This window comes from Ostrea edulis, chromosome 9, assembly GCF_947568905.1.
Source record: "Ostrea edulis chromosome 9, xbOstEdul1.1, whole genome shotgun sequence".
Classification (NCBI taxonomy): domain Eukaryota; kingdom Metazoa; phylum Mollusca; class Bivalvia; order Ostreida; family Ostreidae; genus Ostrea; species Ostrea edulis.
In genome coordinates, this window is record NC_079172.1 from 61,658,055 (window position 1) to 61,681,983 (window position 23,929).

Genomic DNA, 23,929 nt, shown 5'->3' on the forward strand with positions numbered 1-23,929 from the left:
ACGTTTTACGTTCTTGAACGATATCGATATTTTGTCATACTAATAGATTTTCAGATTTAAAAAAATTCCATACAAAGAAAAGTGATTATCTAAACTAAACTTTTATTCTAACGAGTCATTATGTGTTAAACATATTTCAGAAAATTGATACAACGTACGCTGATTTTTTCCTCTTTACAAACAAGACAACTGCCACCACAATTGCAAAAACAACCAAAACACACACTATCACTATTACAATAACTACTGTTGAAAAGTCTTCTACTTCCGGTTCCGGTTCTGGTTCAGTTTTATCCATCATACCATGGCAATCTACAATATAGTGCACCAGGGAAATGATACACTCTTCAGAAAGTGTTCCTTCTGACAACACATCAAATGAAAATTAGTATCAACCTTTTCACAACTTCTGTTATTAGCACTGCGACAATATGTCAGCCTTGTCAACAGTTCTGTTATTAGAACGGTGACAATATGTCAGCCTTGTCAACAGTTCTGCTATTAGCACGGTGATAATATGTCAACCTTGTCAACAGTTCTGCTATTAGCACGGTGATAATATGTCAACCTTGTCAACAGTTCTGCTATTAGCACTGTGATAATATGTCAACCTTGTCAACAGTTCTGCTATTAGCACGGTGATAATATGTCAACCTTGTCAACAGTTCTGCTATTAGCACGGTGATAATATGTCAACCTTGTCAACAGTTCTGCTATTAGCACGGTGATAATATGTCAACCTTGTCAACAGTTCTGTTATTAGAACGGTGACAATATGTCAGCCTTGTCAACAGTTCTGTTATTAGAACGGTGATAATATGTCAACCTTGTCAACAGTTCTGCTATTAGCACTGTGATAATATGTCAACCTTGTCAACAGTTCTGCTATTAGCACTGTGATAATATGTCAACCTTGTCAACAGTTCTGTTATTAGAACGGTGACAATATGTCAGCCTTGTCAACAGTTCTGTTATTAGAACGGTGACAATATGTCAGCCTTGTCAACAGTTCTGTTATTAGAACGGTGATAATATGTCAACCTTGTCAACAGTTCTGCTATTAGCACTGCGACAATATGTCAGCCTTGTCAACAGTTCTGTTATTAGAACGGTGACAATATGTCAGCCTTGTCAACAGTTCTGCTATTAGCACTGTGATAATATGTCAACCTTGTCAACAGTTCTGCTATTAGCACGGTGATAATATGTCAACCTTGTCAACAGTTCTGCTATTAGCACGGTGATAATATGTCAACCTTGTCAACAGTTCTGCTATTAGCACGGTGATAATATGTCAACCTTGTCAACAGTTCTGCTATTAGCACGGTGATAATATGTCAACCTTGTCAACAGTTCTGTTATTAGAACGGTGATAATATGTCAACCTTGTCGCCACTTCTGTTATTAGCACTGTGATAAAATGTGAACATTGTCACCAGTTCTGTTCTTAGCACTATGATAAAATGTCAACATTGTCATAACTTCTGTTGTTAGCACTGTGATAAAATGTCAGCCTTGTCAACAGTTCTGTTATTAATTTTGTGGTAATATATCAGCCTTGTCACCAGTTCCGTTATTAGCACTGTGATAATATGCCATCTTATCAACAGTTCTGGTATTAGCACCGTGATAACATCTCAACCTTGTCAACAGTTCTGCTATTAGCACGGTGATAATATGTCAACCTTGTCAACAGTTCTGCTATTAGCACGGTGATAATATGTCAACCTTGTCAACAGTTCTGCTATTAGCACGGTGATAATATGTCAACAGTTCTGTTATTAGCACGGTGATAATATGTCAACCTTGTCAACAGTTCTGCTATTAGCACGGTGATAATATATTAACCTTGTCACCATTTGTGTTATTTGTTATATATTGTGAATATATATACATTTATATATATATATATATATATATATATATATATATATATTATTACAAGTTTGGTAGAAGTATTTTTGCTCATCATGACTATACAATTTTTCTGCTAAATGTCTCCGAGTAAAGATTTTTAAAAAAAAATATTACATCCTTTTAAAATGTTTTGACCCACCCTTTAAGACGAAGGGGTGACCAAGAAATTCATAACTTTAGTTCCACATATACCGCAGATATTCAATACTACATTTGATGAAAAATGTCCAGAGAAGAAGGTGAATATGTTCAAATGTTAAGGCAACTACCAATTCTAGGTGGTCACCTAAATGACTCAGATGATCTAAAAAGACACATACTTACATTGAAAAGGGTACATTAAATTATATTCTATACATGTTTTTAAAAATTAGTTTACCGTCCACTTTACTCCACCCTCTTGTATTTTTACTGAAGTTGCAATTGAAGCACTCTTCTGTCTCATGAGCAGTCCCATCCACAAAACACCGTCCTCCTATGTAACAGTATCCTCTCTACAAAACAGAGATTTATATTCATAGTAATACTATTTAAAAACCTGTTTGATATCAATAAATATCGAAGTTTTTTCGTGAACTAGCAATTTAGATATCAATTATAATGTATAAGAAGGTTGTGTTGCTTGACCTACAGCTGATGATATAAGTAAAAAATTCTCGACAGAACGTAATTTAACAAACAAAAAATCAACCAACCAATTCAAACATTGGAAGGAACTCGTGAAAACCGTGAACTCACCCTAAGAGTAAACTGAATGTCTCCTGATACATTGACGGTGTCCTGACAAATTCCATCCAGTACATAAATAGCGTGACTGGAGCTGAAGTTCCGGCCATTATTAGCTACAGAGATGTTTATCCCCCTCACGAACCCCTGACTGACAGCTCGTCTTCTCCTTGCTGGTCCCAGGGGACAAAATACTTCGGCTATACTGTCATGCTCACCTGGTACTGTATACTGAGTTACCTCCCCTACAAGCATCTTGTTTTCTGTCACCTACAATTTATACCATGACATGAAACATACAGAGAGAGAGAGAGAGAGAGAGAGAGAGAGAGAGAGAGAGAGAGAGAACTTAGGTATAGTTGCAATAAACAAACAAAAAATAACATAAAATAAAATCCACATTAAACAAGCAAAACCTTAATTTATGCTCAAAGAAAGGTGAAGATAACGAACAGTGATCAATCCCATAACTTCCAAAAGGATTAATACAAAATAAAGAGTTGAGCAAATACGGACCCCTGGATATACCAGAGGTGGGATCAGGTGCCTAGGAGGAGTATATTCAGTAAATTTACAGTATATGGAAGAAAGTCTTGATAACCAGTATTGGGTGTTTTACATAGTGTAGAAAAGGTTTCATAAAAATGAAAAGCTATTGGTTACTCAATTTGGAATAAGAAACGATATCGCTATATCTAAATGTAGTGCAATACATGCATCATCACAGTATATATTGTAGCGAAATATATCATTTTGTGGAAAGCAGCATCCTGGACGTAGTTCGTGACGCGAAATTATATCTTGCATTCTTTTACCAGACCAATGAATGCTTTACAATTTCAATATTTAAGGGTTTGTCTTAACCATGTCATTAAATATTAAATATAGTCGTACACCTATTAATGATTACTAAACGGGAAAAATATCCTGTTTTTAATTTTATTATTCAATATTGAAAATTTTGAATTGTATTTGGCAACTGAAAAATTCTGCCGGTTACCTGGAACACCGTCAGTAAACATTGCAGAGTCTGCCGATCCAGGAATCCATAGCCCTCTACCAGAGCCCTCTGGCAAGTTCTCTTATCACAAAGACCACCTTCATCCATGTTAACTCCATATACAACAGGGGGCTTGTTCAAATCCATGGAACAATCCTTTGCCCCATAGCCTTCTTCACAATCACATGTTCCTTAAACATTAAATCAAATATCTGTAATACCAAAGGAAAAATACAAACTACTTATTTTATGCTGGTGTATATATATCTACAAATTTGTCTTCATTCAGCAACAAGACATTATTTTTGCATGACTCGAATTTGGTCCAGTGCTACATATATACATTATGTATATAAGGAATCACTTTTTAGTGTGCTGGGTACAGTGTATGTGAGGTGATGGTTGCATAGCCGTTAAGCATAAATTATCACGTGTTCCATCGTAGACAATCACCTCACATACCGAACAAACTAGACAGTGATTTCTGTAAATTGAAATCAACATGGCATTCTACGTTAATTTCCATAGCCCCCGCCCACTGACTTATGAGAAGTTGCTTATTTGCAAGCAAGTGAAGAATTTACATATATTGAAAACTAACATACTGTAACTTTAAAAAGTTATCACAGAGTTGGAAATGTGAATATTTGAAAATATTTAGAAGAATCTCATTTTTCGATACCAACTATTGGTTATACACGAACAAAACTTCTAGAAATTCAAAACATGAATATTTACATGTGCATTTACTTAGGTTTGTTTCTGATTAGATGCCTTATATTTATCGATAAAGATACTATCCTAATAAGTTAAATTGTAAAATATATTAAATATATGGAACGAATGTTTAGGCTGTTTGTATCATGAGAAATATAAAAACAATTGCAACAAACAGGGGGTTGCTTTCTTTATTGCTGTGATAAAATTTAGAAATTCATTTCAAATTAAGGATTATCTCCCTCATGCATAGCTCTGATCCATAGATGAATTTGACAACAGTCTTTGGCACTCTGTTTTCTTTATATTTCTTACAAGTTTATTGTTATTTCGGATTTCAAACATTTCGGTTGAGCATCACCAAAGAGACAATATTTGTCGAAATGCGCATCTGGTACATCAAAATTGGTACCGTACAAGTTTTACATGTATATAAATCATCCCATGCTTCCATTTTTATCTACTCCATAATACCGACAAGCTTAAAATTCATTCCTTAGATACATGTAACATTAATGTGTTCGTGGACCTCTGTCTTTTGTACCCCAGCAGGATATACCTCAAGTTGTACCAGTCCATGACTGACATATATCAATGAAATTTGAAACAAACAAATTATACCAGTCCATTACTAGACCATTGCTAAAATAAAACAATTACTATAAAAGACATGCCTTTCAAATAAACAAATTGTACCAGTCTATGACTGAGATACATGTTTAACAGTAACTACAAGTAAGTCACCAAAATGAACTCAAAAAAATTTCCGTTGATTTCTAAATTTCCCCTTTATAGTTGCTTTTGTCGCTTATCGGGAGACCATTATTGTCGATTTAAAAAAACCAATTGTCCGGTATATAAGGTATTCAGTCCCGTGGGGATCCGGGTTAGAATAGGTCCTCAGTACCCCTTGCTTGTCGTAGAAGGCGACTAAATGGGGCGGTCCTTCAGATGAGACCACAAAAACTGAAGTCCCGTGCCACAACAGGTGTGGCACGATAAAGATCCCTCACTGCTCAAAGGCCATAAATGCCGAGCATAGGCCTAAATTTTGCAGCCCTTCAACGGCAGTGGTGACGTCTCCATATGAGTGAAATATTCTCGAGAGGGACATTAAACAATATACAATCATATAAGGTATTCATAGTTTACTGATATTAATTTTGAGTTAGAATGAATGTATCTACCATTAACACACGTGCCGTGTCCACTGCATTCGTTTAAACACGCTATCTTCTTGATCTGTTGTACAATGGACGGTTTTCCTTCCTCTTTCTCCTCTTTGAGAGTCGTATTTTGGGAAAGTTCTTTCATGCAAGTAGTCCGCAAGGCTTCACGATTTCCAGCCGACCAAACAGTGGAGTTTGTTAACTACGAATAGATACAAGTCTTAGTGGTAAGCGTAATATTCTCTTTAATCAGCTTTAAAGGGACTGATTCACGATTTTCCCCAAAATTTTGTATTTCACTTTCATTGATCAGAATCAACTGTCTAATGTGTTTTAAAAAAATCACATAAAAATTAAGGTTATACATTATCACAGAAGCTCATTTTAGAGATTTTATTATTTGTTTTGTAAATAAAGATTGCGGTATGTTACTGTTTACGAAATTTTCAAAAGAAATGGATATCGATCTAAGTTTAATATATCTTTCACATTTCAAGCATTCCCCGAGTAAAATATGTCATCTAAAAGTTAGAATTTGTGACCGTGCAAAATTAAGATGTTTTTTATTGCAAAATTAATATTTTACGGATTTGTTTGTATACATAAAAAGACTCGAGTCTTTGTTTAATTAACACAGATTTAAGGCTAAAATATTGCTTTTATTGATGCATTCAGAAGGTCAAAATGTTGGCTTTCAACATTGAATGAGTTATATTTTTAATGTTTCACAAATTTTTTGTTCAAAAATCGTGAACCAGTCCTTTTTTAGAGGGACATGATGCGATTTGAGCTGAAAATTTTCAAATTCTATCTTTCCGTTTTTATTGTTTAGAATGCTTAACTAAGGTTTTTCAAATGGTACAAAAATTTGAATGTTAGTTGCCAAGGTACATAGGAGATACAAAGCTCACGAGTCTTTATGATATAAAAAAGGCTCTTGTCATGTTTTTGTTTACATAGATTAAATATACAAGTAAAAGTTTCATTTATTATATTTTACAAGTTAATTCTGAACGCAATCAGATAGTTTCAGGTATTTAGTACATCTCATTTTGTTTTAAGCATGCTAATCAAACACGACACGAGCCTTGTTTACATAACAAAGAATTGCGAGGGCTGTATCTCACATGTAACTCAACAACTGATGTTCAAATTTTGGTTGACCATTAGAAATACTTTAGTAAAGCTTTATAAACAATAGAATGGAAAATTAAAATTTGACAATTCTCATCTCAAATCGTGTCCATGCCCCTTTAAAATCCGTGAACTTGTTAACTATATAATGGGTATATACACGGCTGATAAGAACTATGATGGGCTTCCTAAATGTACAAGTTTCTGGGATTTATGATTTCAAAGCAGTTCCCGGTTACAAATTCTAGGGCAGACCACATTTCATTCTGTCGTTTGTCCGTTCGTTCGTTCGTTCGATCGATCGATTGATCGAGAGAGTACTATTATATCACATAAACCGTAACTGTATAATGTAAGATACCTACGTTTTAAAATGCCAAAGTTCAGCACGCCACTATTTGTATGAATTAAAAATCATTCTGTTTATATGAAGTGCAAATTAAGCTTGTCTCCATTCATTCTTATGTTACATTGTAGTGAAAAATCCACGAAATGTGTTCCTTTACTACATTTACTACAGTTTTAATACAGTTTTACTACATTTACTACAGTTTTACTATATTTTCGACAGTTTTACTACATTTACTACAATTTTCCAACTGGGTATGCGTCGTCAAAAATGTTTCATCATGTGACACACACCATGAAAGATTTATTGACCAGCATATGAAGGATCGGGCATTGAACCAGAAAACAAACGCTACAAGATATGTACTATTTCAGAATACCTTACCAATATATCCAGCACACAGTTCTCTATCAAGAAGTCAGAACTGACACTAGGAACCTCACTACAAGCATTGAATGTCTGTGACTTTTTCATGTAGGTATTGCAGAACTCCGTGGCTGTCTCCCGTGTCCAGTGGACTTCTGCCTCTCGTTTACTACGATATACGTCTACCTATGAGTTAGTTTAATGCAGTACATTATGTATTCATTACAGTATAATACAGAACAACTGCATTGAAATATATCACTTGAAATGGAAAAGTCGATTCTCCATTTTGAAAAAACTCCACAATCAGATTTTGATGAAGTGATTTGCTCACCAGAAAACCAAACATATTAAAGCTCATTGGGTAAAATGTTGATAAAAGATACCTCCTCTTTGTTTGTGAACTGATAGTCTGAGATCTCCACCATTTTGTAGGAGAACGGTCTTACGGCAGCCCGTCTAGAACGGATTTTACACTTGTTCCTGTTGAGAGCTGGGTTATCTTCCTTGGCGCACTTGACAATGGTGTCCTCTGAGCACTGTCCAATGTCTTCCGGCCGATCACCGGGAACATCTTCGTGCGGACAGGTACAGTAGAGTGCACTGGCCTTCCAAGGTGACAGATCATACAGTTTATCTTCATTCATAAGCACCAAAAAGTCCTCCTTAGTGATACTGTCATGTGAATATACAAAACGATAACATTTACATACTGTGAAAGGTGAAGATAACGAACAGTGATCAATCTCATAACTCCTACAAGCAATACAAAATAGAGAGTAGGGCAAACACGGACCCCTGGATATACCAGAGGTGGAATCAGGTGCCTAGGAGGAGTAAGCATCCCCTGTCTACCGATCACACCCGTCGTGAACCCTATTACATCTTGATCAGGTAAAACAGTGTGCCAAGAATTGCCTAACAATCGGTATGAAACACTTCAGACAGCATCGTACTTTACCGTGAGTATACAAAACGATAACATTTACATACTGTAAATTTGTAATCACAGAAGTACTTTTTGGAAATTTCACTGTGTTTTGAGGGTTTAGATTTTTCTGTGATATCATACCCATATCGAATATTGCTAATGCTATCATGGCAATAATGAGAAATATTCAAGTGCGTAAATTTTAAACCACAGCAAATAATACAAGGAATGTTGGTAGCTTGGAACTTGGAGGGCAGTTACTGCATCACTAATACATCGAAACAAGCAAATTGAATCCTAGCTTGATGGAAATGTCAATTGATCACATTCGATACGAACATGCAAGGTGAAGATAACGAACAGTGATCAATCTCATAACTCCTACAAGCAATACAAAATAGATAGTTGGGCAAACACGGACCCCTGGACACACCAGAGGTGGGATCAGGTGCCTAGGAGGAGTAAGCATCCCCTGTTGACCGGTCACACCCACCGTGAGCCCCAAATCCTGATCAGGTAAACGGAGTTATCCGTAGTCAAAATCAGTGTGCCAAGAACGGCTTAACAATCGGTATGAAACACGTCAGACAGCATTTGACCCAATGCGAGGTTGTATTGACGAACTAGATCGTTATAACGACCATAGAATTTGCGAAATGCTGACTTCAATCGAGACTGTTGAACGCTTACCTCCAATGTTTAATAAAGTTTTCTCTGCTTAATAAATTTCCATCTCTGTCCATGAAGTCGTCGTTCTGGTTTCCGTTTAGAGTTCCACACAACCCCAGAGTCTCGTCTTTATCGGTTTTGGATGGGTAAATATGAACATTGATTGTTCTTACTCCGGTATAGTCTTGTAACATTGCGTGGACGTATGTACCACTAGGAAAATATATCTACAAACAGATCGAGTTTCTGGAAAACAATGTTATATCCATTTATGAACAATCACAGTCCACATATCATGGATGGAAGCTGATGTATTAAATATAAATTCGATATGACTCAGAAATTTGGACCCATGGTTGTGATCGGATCCAGCGAACCCCCCTTCCTTCTCGTTTGAAATACGTTTCCTCAAATGAATACCGTATAACGGATATATTTCTTCGATTTGATGCTTTAATGGTAGCAAATCATATTCCGTGTCTCCAATTTTTGCGGTTGCATATACCTATATGCACCCGTATGCATGTACATATTTTGCGATTGTAATTTTTGCGGATTTTTCTTATTTGCAAAATTCTGCAAAAAATGGACAAGTACAGAAAATATCACAGGCACCTGAAGTGTTGATAGCTTATATAGATCTTAAGTACATACTCCCCCTTTCCAGAATGAAATTATTTTATACAGAACCAAAAATGTATCCAAAATATGCTATTTCCCCACTGATCACCCTCGTAAATTGTTCTGGATAGTCAGTTTGTACCCTCTGTAAGCTTTTGAGATGATCACTTGTGAGATACTAATATATGTAAAGGTGTGCAACAAATCATGTAAACAAACAGGGGGCTACCTACTTCGATACCTATTCACGGAGTATAAACCAACTTTATCAAAGGAATTTCTGCGAATATCTCAACAGGCTAATGTAGTTCTACTTATATGTCTTTTATCAAATCCCATGCCCTCCGTTTTATTTGTCGTACTCTGCCATTTATTTCATTGTACCCGAGCTTTTGTGTCCATTGACAGCCTAAAGGAGGTCATGACATCACTTTGTGTCTCGTGTTATCTGATTGGCATGGACTTTCTAAAATACACTTCAGATAAGCATTTCAGTTGAAATAATTTCGATTGATTATCATCTTCAAATAATTAATTCTATAAAGTTATATCAAAACTAGCTTTTTACAATGAAATAATCTGATTGATTATTCTATTTAGTTATTTTCGTTTTTAAAACCAGGCGCCTTTGACAAATTTTAAATAGCTCTTTCATATATTTTCGTTTATTGCTAAGAAAAAGGCCAAGGTGGTCGGAAGATTGAAGAGCCAATCTGATAACACGAGACGCAAAGGGATGTCAAAACCTCCATTAAGGCTGTCAATGGGCGTAAAAGCTTGGGTACGATGAAATAAATGGCAGAATACGACAATAAAACGGATGGCATGGGTTTAGACGAAAGACATAAGTAGAACTACATTAGCCTGACGAGATATTTGCAGAAATTCCTTCGATAAAGTTGATTTATACCCCGTGAATAGGTATCGAAGTAGGTAACCCCCTGTTTGTTTACATGATTTAATGCACACCTTTACATATATTAACTAGTATCTCACAAGTGATCATCTCAAAAGCTTACAGAAGGTACAAACTGACTATCCAGAACTACTTATGAGGGTGATCGGTGGGAAAATAACATATTTTGGGTACATTTTTGGTTCTGTATAAAATAATTCATTCTAGAGGGGGTGTTACGTACACAAGATCTTTACAAGCTATCCGCACTTCAGGTGGCTGTGGAAAATACCCGTTATACGGTATTCCCTATATATGAAATACACACAAGATATCAAACCTTGTATTCCATTTCCGATTCCGTACGAGCGTCTAAAAGATTCTCTCTGCAAGACAAGTATTTTATTTGAATGCGTCTATCTGGGCATCTGTCTATGATGAAAACATCACCCCCTGCTCGCACTGCTATAGCACACACACAGAATGGTTTACTGGAAGGGTTTTTGTTGCACAGAGTAGTTTCTATCTGGACCTAAGATACCAATGAAAAATATGTATTCAATGATTCTGTTGTAAGACGAAAACCCTACACACAATAACGTTTCATACTTTGAAAATATTTAATCATATCTGATAGAACAGATGAAACATGCAGTATATGTATATTCTTCATGATTTGTTTGATGTACTTACCTCTGTGGGGTATTGATGTCCTCACCTCTGTAAGGTATCGATGTACTCACCTCGGTGGGGTATCGATGTACTCACCTCGGTGGGGTATTGATGTACTCACCTCTGTGGGGGTATTGATGTACTCACCTCTGTGGGGGTATTGATGTACTTACCTCTGTGGGGTATTGATGTACTTACCTCTGTGGGATATTGATGTACTCACCTCTGGGGGGGTATTGATGTACTCACCTCTGTTGGATATTGATGTACTTACCTCTGTGGGGTATTGATGTACTTACCTCTATGGGGTATTCAACACTCTTTCCAATATAAAGAATAAACATTCCCGGATTCTGATTCTCGTAGCTGTAAATCACACAGAAAAGTCATTCTAACATCAAATTGCATTTTAAAAAGCTTTTCTTATTTCTAAAGATTTGGAAATTCTGCACATTCCGTAAATTGTAGTTGAATATTAATAGTTACGGTTTTCCGTCGAACGTATACATGTGTGGATCGTTTAAAGCAGCACACTTTCGACCCTGCCAAATATCAGAACTGTCGTGCACCTGTAAAACAACAAAACACTATTAAACATCCGGTATAATATCGGCCCTTCCAAACATCAGATATATCACGGTCCTATAAAATATCAAAGCACTATGAAGTACATTCTATTTCCTACCACATGTCGTGCACCTATATAGCATATTTAGATCATATCATCTTCTATAATAATGCCTGGAATATTTAAACTGCAACCAAACGAGAAGAAAGAAAGGTGTAGATAACGAACAGTGATCAATCTCATAACTCCTAGGAGGAATACAAAATAGAGACTTGGGCAAACACGGTCCCTTGGATTTACCAGTGGTGGGATCAGGTACCTAGGAGGAGTAAGCATCCCCTGTCGAGCGGTCAAATCCGCCGTGAGCCCAATATCTTGATCAGGTAAACCGAGTAATCTGTAGTCAAATCAGTGTGCCAAGAATGGCACAACAATTGGTCTGAAATACGCCAGACAGCATTTGACGCAATGATAGGTTGTATTGGCAAACTAGATCATTATAACGACCATAGAATTTGCGAAATACTCACTTTAAATGAGATTGTTGAAACTATTGGGAATGTTGAAACTGTTGTTCTTAATTGTGGTCATGAAACAGAAATATTAACGAATGGATCAATTGACATTTTTGTTTGAAAATCTGCAACTAAAGAAACGAAATCATTAATTTGATTTAGGGTTATTTTGTTGAGACCCTGTATATTTCATATTGAAAAACATAAATGTTTGCCTTTGTCTATTTCAATCCATGTGTAAACATGCAAACTAATGCAAATAACAAGAGTTGTTAGAAGAAACATGACATCCCCCCCCCCCGGTTCAATAGATATTGTCAAGGTTAAAATTCTTAAAATGTAGCTATAGACCAAAGTCCAAGTTCAACATCACTAGGTCAAACATCATTGTACCAAATGAGCGATCTGGCTCCATGATCATAAAATAAGAATACACTTAAGTATAATTTTGAAACAGAATCAATCCATAAAATATTGATAAACCAATGAAAGTTATATTTAGAACAAAGAAGTTTCTAAAGTCATTTGGCCCAAAATATCGATGATTTCACTTGGAGCTCAAACCCTGGAATTCAAATAAGGAATATATTAGCAAACCCAAAATCCACTCAGTTTGATCAGAAAAATGATTTGTGTCTATGACGAGAGCTAGAAGTTGGCATAAAATTGCAAAAATGCCATTTTCAATGAAAATATCTACAAAGTCAGGTGGTTTTCCTATCGGAAAACATACAGCGCATGTGTCGAGCAAATTCTAATTCAAGTATGTTTTTCATCTTAAAATAATACACAATATATATCATTTTCATTTTGCTCGACAAATGCGCACATCTTTTCCTGAGCAATAATCTGTATGGCATTTGACAGTTTTCAGGCTTACTTTGATAAGAGCGGAAAATGTCTTATTCATGATGTCATAATGCTATCCAATTAGGAATATCATCTGATTTTGTTGGCGTAGTATACCTGGCATATATTTTACTTTCTTAAAAAACACATTTTATAGAGAGAAAATTTTGGGCCTTTTTATGCATACTATAGTACCTTGACGATTTAAAATATCATTTAAAGTATTTGTGTAATTTAAACAAGTCAAGAAGGCATACAATATATAATTTTGGATTTTAGTTTCTCCTTAGTTTTGGTCATATGGAACCTGGTTATGAGAAATTTATATATGTCATTATGAAATATAAAAGCCAAGTCTTGGTACCAAATGAAAGGTCCGACTATGAGGCATCTACATGTATATGTGAAATATCGAAGTCCTGTCTTCACTGGTTCAATAGATATTGTCAAGGTTTAAGTTTACCCCTTAAAGTTTGATGCCAACTCCGACCCGACGACATAAAAATACGTAACAAAATCATGTCAGCTTTAATTAGTACTAACTGTACATTGAACTTGTGATCGCAAGGTTCATTGTTAAGGACATTAAAAAGACTTTCCAGTGCTGAACACATAAAAGGCAAATTGAAAATTTTGTTCCCTTATACACTGTCGATGTGTTTAAATACAACTTTAACGAATATCAGTATGAGCCATGGGCGTGCGAGATAAATTACATAAAGGACAGACACAGAGAACGCAATAGAAAGTTTTGTAACTGACCCTTCATGCACAACCGAAATACTAAATCCATCATGGTTTCCGTGATATTCACTTGCAGAATAAGAATAGATCAAAATTAATCATTGTAGACAATTTTTAGGATACATGATTTAATGTCAATATCACACGATCCTTTCAGGTGGACTACCTTTTAGCGGAAGACCGGATATACATTTGTACTCACATGCACGTGGACATCCTGAAGCTCAATTCCACTCCATGCAGGATTCTCCTCCTTCCCGCCAGTAACCAAGCCAATCCGAAAAGCGCCATCTGCGGAGTCTGGAAGGTCTAACTTATATTCTGGTTTGTCGATGAATGCTATAGGAATAGACTTCGTATCATCCCACTCATCATTCCATATTTTGCACCCACAGTTTCTCCCTTTGCCTATTAAGTCCACAGCTTTCGCAGCTTTGATTTCGGATGAACACTTCATCGGATCCCTGGGGACGTTCATTTCGATATCTAGCCCGCATTTTTCCACACTGCCATCCGGCATGATGGGACAACCGAAGGGGACGGTCAATTTAACGAAAATCTTACCCATAGGTTTGTCTCTGTCTATGTTCACTGTTGTGGAAACTACCTAGAGATCCGTTTAAAAAAATTACTTTGATCATAACCAAAAACACTGTGCTGGTGTATTCGTTTGTATAGAATATTTTGACATCGACTTCTTAAATTGGCTTTTGACTCAAGATTTTCAAAGGGCGTGATATACATACCTCAATTCCGGCGAAGAAGTTCTGACTGAGCTTGGACATAGGGCCTGGGGGCCCTTCCGGGGTCACTTTTAGCCTCACGGAACATTTCACCTTAAGCAATTTATATTCTGAATTAATGCATCATCAATGGGAACAGCATGTGATATACACATGAAATATATAAATACTATGTTCTTGTGATCTTTATTTCCTAAATAAAGAATAATTCATTTCATGGTATATCACTTTCACCGGTTTGAAAAAAGATTTGAATTTGCGAGATATGTCCATGCCAAGACAACAGTAAATCCCCCCCCCCCCCCCCCCCCCACAAATTTTGCCGATTTAACAGTGGATCATACGTTTATTCCGAGCTTTGTGTATCCCTTGGTGGGGTCGCCTTCACTGTAGCCCAAGTTTGTCTTCCGCAGGTCATTCTTCTTCAGGGGTTCCGTTATGACGGTGGGAGTGTCCTCTACGTACCATATCACTTGGTAGTAGTAGTCCGTCTTTGTCGGCGGGAAGTGGCACGAGAATTGCAGTTCCTGGTACGTTATATACTTTTTCTTTGTAACCAACTCATACCTCACCACCGGCTGAGAAATCACCTCAGTTGGAGGGGTACCTAAATATAACACTGGCCTCAAATAACTTGGACAAACGTAGGTTCTTTTACTCAGTTTTTTTTTCGCTTTAATTAACAAAAAGTGTTCAAAAATTTAACATACGTTAGAGAACAATTTTATTCTTCACGTGCTAATACAAATTATGAAATAGTAGAATGTACAAAGTCAATCATTACTTTGAAAATGTTTCAAGTCGCGAATAGGGGAAAATTACTACGTATATTTCTTTTGCAATACAATAAAGCCTAATCATTTGTATATATATTCCAAAATATATTAATGTCTCTCAGAAAGAACATCAAAATGCCACCAAATTGTGTAGACTGTACACGTCCAAAATGTATTTTTCCTTGTTTATTGCTTTATGTTCCATTCCAATTTTCTCACTCCCATGTAGGAGTGACGTCACCAGTTCTACTTGAAGTGCCCCATGTTTGTAAACACTTTCATCAACATATCAATGAATATGACATGAACTGATAAGAGTGATTTCCCGAGCTATTATTAAATTAAGGTGGGTTTTTTTTTCTATTTTGAATGATGACAAATGCCTCCATGATTAAATAGAGAGGAGTGACACAGGTATAAACGTGAACAGAATAGGTATGCAAGTTAAACGAGTACATCGCGATTCTGAACTTTCACTATCATCAGGGGTCCACGAGACTAAAGTGAGGAGACAGCGGTCCTGGACTTTAACTTAGATCAGGGGTCCGCGTTTACAGAACTCTCCTGGAAGACTAAAGAATCTCCAACCGGGGTTGATTTTCGCTAAGTACATGTACTTTTCTAGGCTGTTGTAAAACTATCTCGTAATTATACCTTATCAGGATGATGAAGTGGATCTTCCACATGCTTTTTACAATACCAAAATTACTGTAATTTTGGCTGAAACGTATGCTGGCTGCATCTGGTTTCTTTATGATTGACTGTACTTGATGCTATCTTTTTCCTCAATGTCTTTTAAATTGCTTTAAGATTTCATGCTCAAAAATACGTTTGTTTGTTGTTGTTTTTTTGTTTTTTTATACAATTATCATTAGTTGAAATCTCCACGATGATTAGAGGACCTCTAGCGGACAGTTGATATACAAAAGAGACCTCTAGCGGACAGTTGATATACAGCAGATACCTCTAGTGGACAGTTAATATACAGCAGGGACCTCTAGCGGACAGTTGATATACAGCAGATACCTCTAGTGGACAGTTAATATACAGCAGGGACCTCTAGCGGACAGTTGATATACAGCAGAGACCTCTAGCGAACAGTTGATATACAGCAGAGACCTCTAGCGGACAGTTAAATTGATACATAGCAGATACCTCTAGCGGACATTTGATATACAACAGAGACCTCTAGCGGACAGTTGATATACAGCAGAGACCTCTAGCGGACAGTTGATATACAGCAGAGACCTCTAGCGGACAGTTGATATTCAGCAAAGTATCTACATGTATTTATATCTGTTTGTATATTTGTTTTACGTCCCATTTTAGAAATTTTCACCAGCTGTAGATGAAGTATAATGTACCAAAACATGTTGCTTAGGGCTGTAATAATAAGGATTCTCGTACCGACGCATTTTCATGTTGATGTGTTTGAGAAATTCCCATTTTGAAATATTTAGATTTTCACAATTTATTTACAATTTACAAGGTTGATTTTGTTAAAGTTCTATGGAATTTGAAGTTGATAAATTGTACTACAAAATGTAATAACTATTTCTCAAACAACAAAACAAACCTATGTATGATGTGTAATTATCACACAAAATCTCTCGAAGTCAAAAAACTTTATAAGGGAGAAAAGAAGGCCTGATTCACCTCAAATTCTCTAGACATATCAATGAGACTCACAGAGATCACAAATAAAGGAGTCATCGAGTCAATTCAAGTTGAAGTGTACATTTTCAGATGTTTTGATTCGATACATCCCAGACCAGTGAACTCGAAACAAAAGACACCACAAAGATTTCAACATCTGCTTTATACTTGGATATTTTCTTGAACATAAATGTTAATGGCAAACTAATAACTCAATAAACTTTATGACGAACGGGATGACTTCAGCTTCTCCATCGTCAACTTCCGATATCTACGTAGCAATATTCCATTATTGCTTGCATGTGGTGTTAATAACTGTCAACGTTTTCGATATACCCAAGAGCATGTTCTGCGTACGATCAGTTTTTAAATCGAGGAAGGCTGCTGACAAATACGTTGGATGTTAAAGGGGTTTGAACTGTCTCGTTTAAAGTCAGGATTTCGCAAATGTATATCGTCGTCATGAGGATCTAATTTACAAATAGTTCTACAACCTCATGGGTCGAATGTTGTCTAACGTATTTCATACCAATTGTTAGACCGTTCTTTACGTATCAATTTTGACTACGGATTACTCCGTTTACCTGATCAAGATATAGGGATCACGGCGGATGTGACCGGTAGAAACTTACTCCTCTTTGGCAACTGATCTCACCTCTGGTGTGCCCAGGGTCCGTGTTTACCCTACTCTTAATTTTTACAAGGATTATGAGATTGATAACTGTTCGTTATTTTCACTTTTTTGATAAGAGTAGGTGGATTGCAATTCAAACCAAATGGCTCACGGGCCCTATCGGTCACCTGAGTATTGGTTAAAAGTATGAATAGCTCCAAGGGCTACATGTATGGCATTTGAATAATTTACCCGTTCTGCATATCTAAGCTACATGTAGATTCTAATATTCAGCAGCAGTATAAAACAAGATGTGTTCTTAAAACACAAATATCCCCTCCCCTAATTGTCCATACCGATGAAACACTTTATATATGTTATATTAAAACTATATAACTATTTTGGGACCCGCCTTACGGTCAATATCATGTGGTTGTGAAATTCACAATTTTGGTACATCCTTTTCTGTTTTTCCTAGATATGCGCTGAGTTTTCATACAGTATCAGCAAGGATGAAGAAGTCTTTCATATGACAAATTAAAAACGTTTACAATAATATCTATCACAATGCTAGCCCACCCTAGAACCAAAACCCCTGTCATCTGGATCATGAAATTGACAATTTTAGCACCTTCTTCTAAACCATTTAATTTCAATTTAGTATCAATATCTTTAAAGAAGATGTCTTTTAAATGTTTACACATAAACACAACATGCCAAGTTTGGCCTCACCCTGCAGTCAGAACCTCTACACTGGAATCATGAAATTTACAATTTTGGTAGAGGCCCTCCTGCTCTACATCACTTTTGTCCCACCTAAGGCCCTCTGGGTGCAAGAGTCCTGAAATTCCCAAGTTATGCCCCCCTTCATCGTCCCAAAGATGTCCATACAAAATTTGACAAGAACTGGAATGGTAGTTATTAAGAAGAAATTAAGTCTTCAATTGTAGAGCAATTTCAAAATAGGTCACCCAAGTAACTCAGGTAACCTAGAAAGTAGGATAGTTCCTCAGATTTGCTATAAAACGATTCAAACCAAAACTATGACTCAATCCAAATATCTTATTATCTAATGCAGGAGAAAGTGTTTGTTTTACATGGACATGACAAAAGAGTTACATATGTAACTAATATAATTTGAGTTTATACACCCAAATCGTTGCATAGAACAGGAGTTGAAACTTCATACAATAAAACAACTAGTCAGCGTTAAATGTTCATTCTACAACCGCTCTATAGCTAGCAGGAGCGGGAAATCACAGAGTACAAAATAGTTTCACATACCTTTTGCAGCATATTCTGGAAATACGAAAATTATAAAATGTGAAAATCATTTCCCCCCAGTTATTTTACAGTACAGTGCTTAAAAGTGAAGAAAATAAAAACAATTGAAGAAATCAGCTGTAATTAAAATTATTTGTTTAAAACTATTACTTAATCAAAATTCAGATCATACATACAGATCAGCAGTTTATTACGATATACAAAATAAATTCTTTAAAAATGCCAATAATTGCAGATCTTTTAAGATTGATGGATTATGACAGGACATATCATTGGAACCATTTGGGGGGGGGGGGGTTGCAGAGCAAACTATACATGTATTTCACCCCCCCCCCCCCGCCAATCGTAACAAACGAGAAACACGATTGGACGTAATACTCACGGAAACAATAAGCTTTGGAACAGGAAGTGGGCGGGGTCAGGAAATAGACATTGTATCCCACACATTTCTTAATCTTGATAGGAAGTGTTTTTGTACATGTTCCTTTGAGGCCCACAACACAAGCGTCCGTCTCTATCAGGTTACCAATAGTATCGGGCAGAGGTTCTGCGGATTAAAACAAAAATTATATCTATAACTCAACCAATCAAATATTTCTTTCGTTTTCAGGTACAAATCCTGTGTGAAGATAAAATAAGATACGAAGTTTTTAAAATTTTAAGGTATAAATCTAATATTCGACAATACATGTATTACTTCATTTGGAATACATGTAATTTACATCTTGAAATCATTTCATTTTTGAAAATACATGAGGGTATGACGTGCCGGTGTGAGAGTATGACGTGTCATTGTGAGGGTATGACGTGCCGATGTGAGGGTATGACGTGTGAGGGTATGACGTGCCGGTGTAAGGGTATGACGTGTGAGGGTATGACGTGCCGGTGTGAGGGTATGACGTGTCGATGTGGGGGTATGACGTCAATCGTAACTACTCAGCTATTTCCGTAACCGCAAATGAACCTCGTATGTGGATCGACGCCATCAGAGTTGGTTGCTACGTATACATAAACGTAACTTTGACGTCACAGTCGTACGCTACACTATGAAACGTGAACTTTCAAATGCATCTAAGATATTATACACATCTAAGGTATTGCACCACTATCAATTTCCACTTACATGTTATGTATTAGAGTGAATAAGACGTTAATGATACCAAAAGTGAATCTGTGGTGAAAATATAAATAACATATTATTCAGGGATTCGGTTCTGGCCTTTTAACACTCAACCACGGGCGCGCTTCTGGCGAAGAAATGCATCGATTTGATGCAATTCTTGCGCCGATCCACGTCCGAGTCTTCTTACCGGTTACAGAAAATGACGAGCGCGTGATCCGATTGGGTATGACATGTAAGGGTATGACGTGCCAGTGTGAGAGTATGCCATGTGAGGGTATGACGTGTCACTGTGAGGGTATGGCGTGCCGGTGTGAGGGTATGACGTGCCGGTGTGAGGGTATGACGTGTGAGGGTATGACGTGCCACTGTGAGGGTATGGCGTGCTGGTGTGAGGGTATGACGTGCCACTGTGAGGGTATGGCGTGCTGGTGTGAGGGTATGACGTGCCAGTGTGAGAGTATGTCGTGTGAGGGTATGACGTGTAAGGGTATGACGTGCCGGTGTGAGGGTATGACGTGCTGGTGTGAGGGTATGACGTGCTGGTTTGAGGGTATGCCGTGTGAGGGTATGACGTGCCAGTGTGAGAGTATGACGTGTGAGGGTATGACGTGCTGGTGTGAGGGTATGACGTGCCAGTGTGAGGGTATGACGTGTGAGAGTATGATGTGCCAGTGTGAGGGTATGACGTGTGAGAGTATGACGTGCCAGTGTGAGGGTATGACGTGCCAGTGTGAGGGTATGACGTGCCAGTGTGAGGGTATGACGTGTGAGGGTATGACGTGTGAGAGTATGACGTGTGAGGGTATGACGTACCTGTGTGAAATGTTGCAGTTCATAGCCTCATGTATTTTCAAAAATGAAATTTATCACTATTCTAATGCATACATTCTATTTTAAGCTCACCTGAGCTAAAAGCTCAAGTGAGCTTTTCTGATCGTCTGTTGTCCGTCGTCTGTCTGTATGTCTCTGTCCGTCTGTCTATCTGTCTGTAAACTTTTTACATTTCGACTTCTTCAGAACCACAAGGCCAATTATAACCAAACTTGGCCAAAAAAAAAAAATCCTTGGGTGAAGCGCTTTCAATTTTATTCAAATGAAGGGCCATGCTTCTTTCAAAGGGAGATAATCACAAAAATGCAAAAATAGGGTTGGGTCATTTAAAAATCTTCTCAAGAACCACTGAGCCAGAAAAGCTTAGATTTACATGAAAGCTTCTTGACAAAGCGTAGATTCAGGTTTGTTAAAATCATGGCCCATGAGAGTAGGATGGGGCCGCAATATGGGATCAAAGTTTTACATACAAATATATAGGGAAAATCTTCTCAAAGCCACTGGGCCAGGAAAGTGGACATTTAAATGAATGCTTCTTAACATAGTGCAGATTCAAGTTTGTTAAAATCATGGCTTCCATGGGTAAGATGAGGCAATATTAGGGGATCAACGTTTAACATACAAATATATAGGGAAAGTCTTTTTTAAATATTCTTCTCAAGAACCACTGAGCAAGAAAAGCTGAGATTTACGTAAAAGCTTCCTGACATAGCACAGATTCAAATTTGTGAAACTCATAAATAATAAAAACAAAAAATCTTTAAAAATCTTCTCTCGTAAGAACCATAGGGCCAAAGAAGATTACATTTGCACGAAAGCTTCCTGACATTGTGCAGATTCAAGTTTGCAAAAATCATGGTCCCCGGGGATAAGATGGGGCCACAGTAGGGGATCAAAATTGTACATACAAATACATAGGGAAAATCATTAAAAATCTTCTTATGAAAAATCACTGGGCCAGAAAAGTTTACATTTACATGAAAGTTTCCTGACATGGTGCAGATTCAAGTTTGTAAAAATCATGAATCCGGGAGTAGGTTGGGCTCACAATAGGGATCAAAGTATTACCTGCGAATACCTGTATATAGGGAAAATCTTTACATATGGGTCAAGGTGACTCAGGTGAGCGATGTGGCCCATGGGGCTTTTGTTATTTTTGTCGGATTCCCAGCCGTTAAAATAGACATACTATATTTACCAAGATAGTTCACACCTGTAGCGCATTCATTAGGATGTAACTATCATTAGAATTTGTAATGATAGCAATGTTAAAAACATTTGAAATGTAGATATTTTCATATCTCTACCTTTCATCCAGATCGGATATCGAGTTCCGCACGTTTCGTGTGGTTTTGGTTCTGTTTGAAGCAGGTCCTGTCCGTCTGCCCTCACCCATGTCCCACTTCCCAACCGGAAGCGATCACACAACAGCATGGAGGCGTTGGGGGCGATATTATCTTTAAACCTGAGATCCATCTTATCGAGAACGTGGGCCGTGGTGCAGGGATCCACGGGTTCTGTTCACAGAGAATGGAACAAGTATTGATTTTTCATTTTACAATACGTTTTAATTAATCTATCTAAATCACTTACCTATTTCAAAAATACAACATATAGATTGTTAAAACAAAACACCCCAAAGGCAACAAAATAAAAAACACACACAGATATATATATATATATATATATATGAAATTACATATATAAGTGGTTTAGGACAAGAGAAACATGCTGTGGGCATGGGAAACAAATGATCACCTAGTTCTGTGAGTATAGTCTCTCTGATGAACTATTCCCAATTATTGTATGGTAAAACATTAATGTTTATATGTTCTAGATAGTTTTGTTTTGGTAGTGCGTAATATGCTTTTATGTACCATTTTATTCCACGAACGGTTAGCCTGTTTACAAATATAGTATGATTTTAACGCAGGAGGTAACGATTACTGTGTTATTTTGTTCGTGTTCATCATTTATAATTTTGATCTATGACCTATTTATCATTATGGAGGAGTTCTACTAATTAGTGGGAGGCAGACAAATTCCTTACTCTGTTCCGTGTTCTGTGTATAATCACATGAATTTATCTTGGAAACACGTGAAGAGGTTGTGTGAAACAGAGCGGAAATGTGCTGGAACAAAAATTCAAAATACTGAGACGTTTTCTTGTAATGCAATGTACAATGTACTGCTTGATTTTATTATCGTACAATCGTTAGATGATTCAGATTTCGGTATACTATTTACTGTGTAGTAGTTGTTACCCTTTAGTGCCAACTCAAAACGAGAAACGCAAAACAAACAGCAGAAGCCGCGTCGCTTGAATTAAAATAGAAAGTTTGGAGAGAAAGAAAAAAGCCGTGATCGATAAATGTTATCAAATTACTCATACTGCATGTTTGATTTTCAAAGCACGGTTTTATACGCATGATATACAATGCTGTTCTATAACTGTGAAAAATACGGAATGCATTAAACATTCTCTTTAGAAGAGTGGACATGCATAGCCTCGATAATATGCACGAAATTGTACTGTATGAGAAAGTCATCATCACGACATGCTTTTATCAAAAATGAATACGAAATACAGGTAACACTGCTATACATGCATGATATGTAGGAAAAAATGTGCTGATTCCACGATAGGTAAAACAAAACCCTACCGTCATCGCTCCGCACTGGGACACTCGTTATCATCAAAAATAGACACCACCAGAAATCCATGGTTTGAGAATCTCTTTTGAAGCGTAAATATAGCATTTGCGATCTAAAGAGCAGCCGACGCGCATGTGCAGTGTGCAGATTACATAATAGACTTGCTGTCATTACTTGTGTTTTTTTCGATTGAGAAAAGCATGAGTAATATTTCCGTCCATGTAAATCGCATATCGTAAAATAAGAGCCCCCGACCATCCTTTCTCAGCATTGGATTTAATTAATTGATGATTGACCAGTATGCTTTCAAATGAAAAAAAAAATCAAATTCTTAAAACGTAGACCATTAGAATTACAGTTATTATCACAGTGAACTTTAAACGTATGCGTGTCGGGTTTCAGCCTG

General features: G+C 36.9%; 1 protein-coding gene across 2 annotated transcripts in view; it reads right to left on the minus strand.

The window, feature by feature from the left end:
• Positions 1 to 23,674, minus strand: part of LOC125657844 (von Willebrand factor D and EGF domain-containing protein-like) — a 38,553-nt gene extending 14,879 nt beyond the window's left edge. For both annotated transcript variants that reach the window (XM_056149829.1, XM_056149828.1), the window contains exons 1-18: positions 23,532 to 23,674; positions 22,176 to 22,385; positions 19,297 to 19,461; positions 18,915 to 18,929; positions 14,930 to 15,192; positions 14,589 to 14,678; positions 14,045 to 14,449; positions 11,653 to 11,735; positions 11,466 to 11,532; positions 10,835 to 11,026; positions 9,000 to 9,205; positions 7,765 to 8,053; positions 7,397 to 7,564; positions 5,548 to 5,731; positions 3,644 to 3,834; positions 2,656 to 2,913; positions 2,297 to 2,411; positions 159 to 312 (exon numbers count right to left, since the gene is read on the minus strand). In XM_056149829.1, coding sequence (XP_056005804.1) covers positions 159 to 312; positions 2,297 to 2,411; positions 2,656 to 2,913; positions 3,644 to 3,834; positions 5,548 to 5,731; positions 7,397 to 7,564; positions 7,765 to 8,053; positions 9,000 to 9,205; positions 10,835 to 11,026; positions 11,466 to 11,532; positions 11,653 to 11,735; positions 14,045 to 14,449; positions 14,589 to 14,678; positions 14,930 to 15,192; positions 18,915 to 18,929; positions 19,297 to 19,461; positions 22,176 to 22,385; positions 23,532 to 23,628 — 3,152 coding nt within the window. In that variant the 5' untranslated portion in view covers positions 23,629 to 23,674. The remainder of the gene's footprint in view (positions 1 to 158; positions 313 to 2,296; positions 2,412 to 2,655; positions 2,914 to 3,643; positions 3,835 to 5,547; positions 5,732 to 7,396; positions 7,565 to 7,764; positions 8,054 to 8,999; positions 9,206 to 10,834; positions 11,027 to 11,465; positions 11,533 to 11,652; positions 11,736 to 14,044; positions 14,450 to 14,588; positions 14,679 to 14,929; positions 15,193 to 18,914; positions 18,930 to 19,296; positions 19,462 to 22,175; positions 22,386 to 23,531) is intronic.
• Between the last annotated feature and the right edge of the window lie 255 nt (positions 23,675 to 23,929).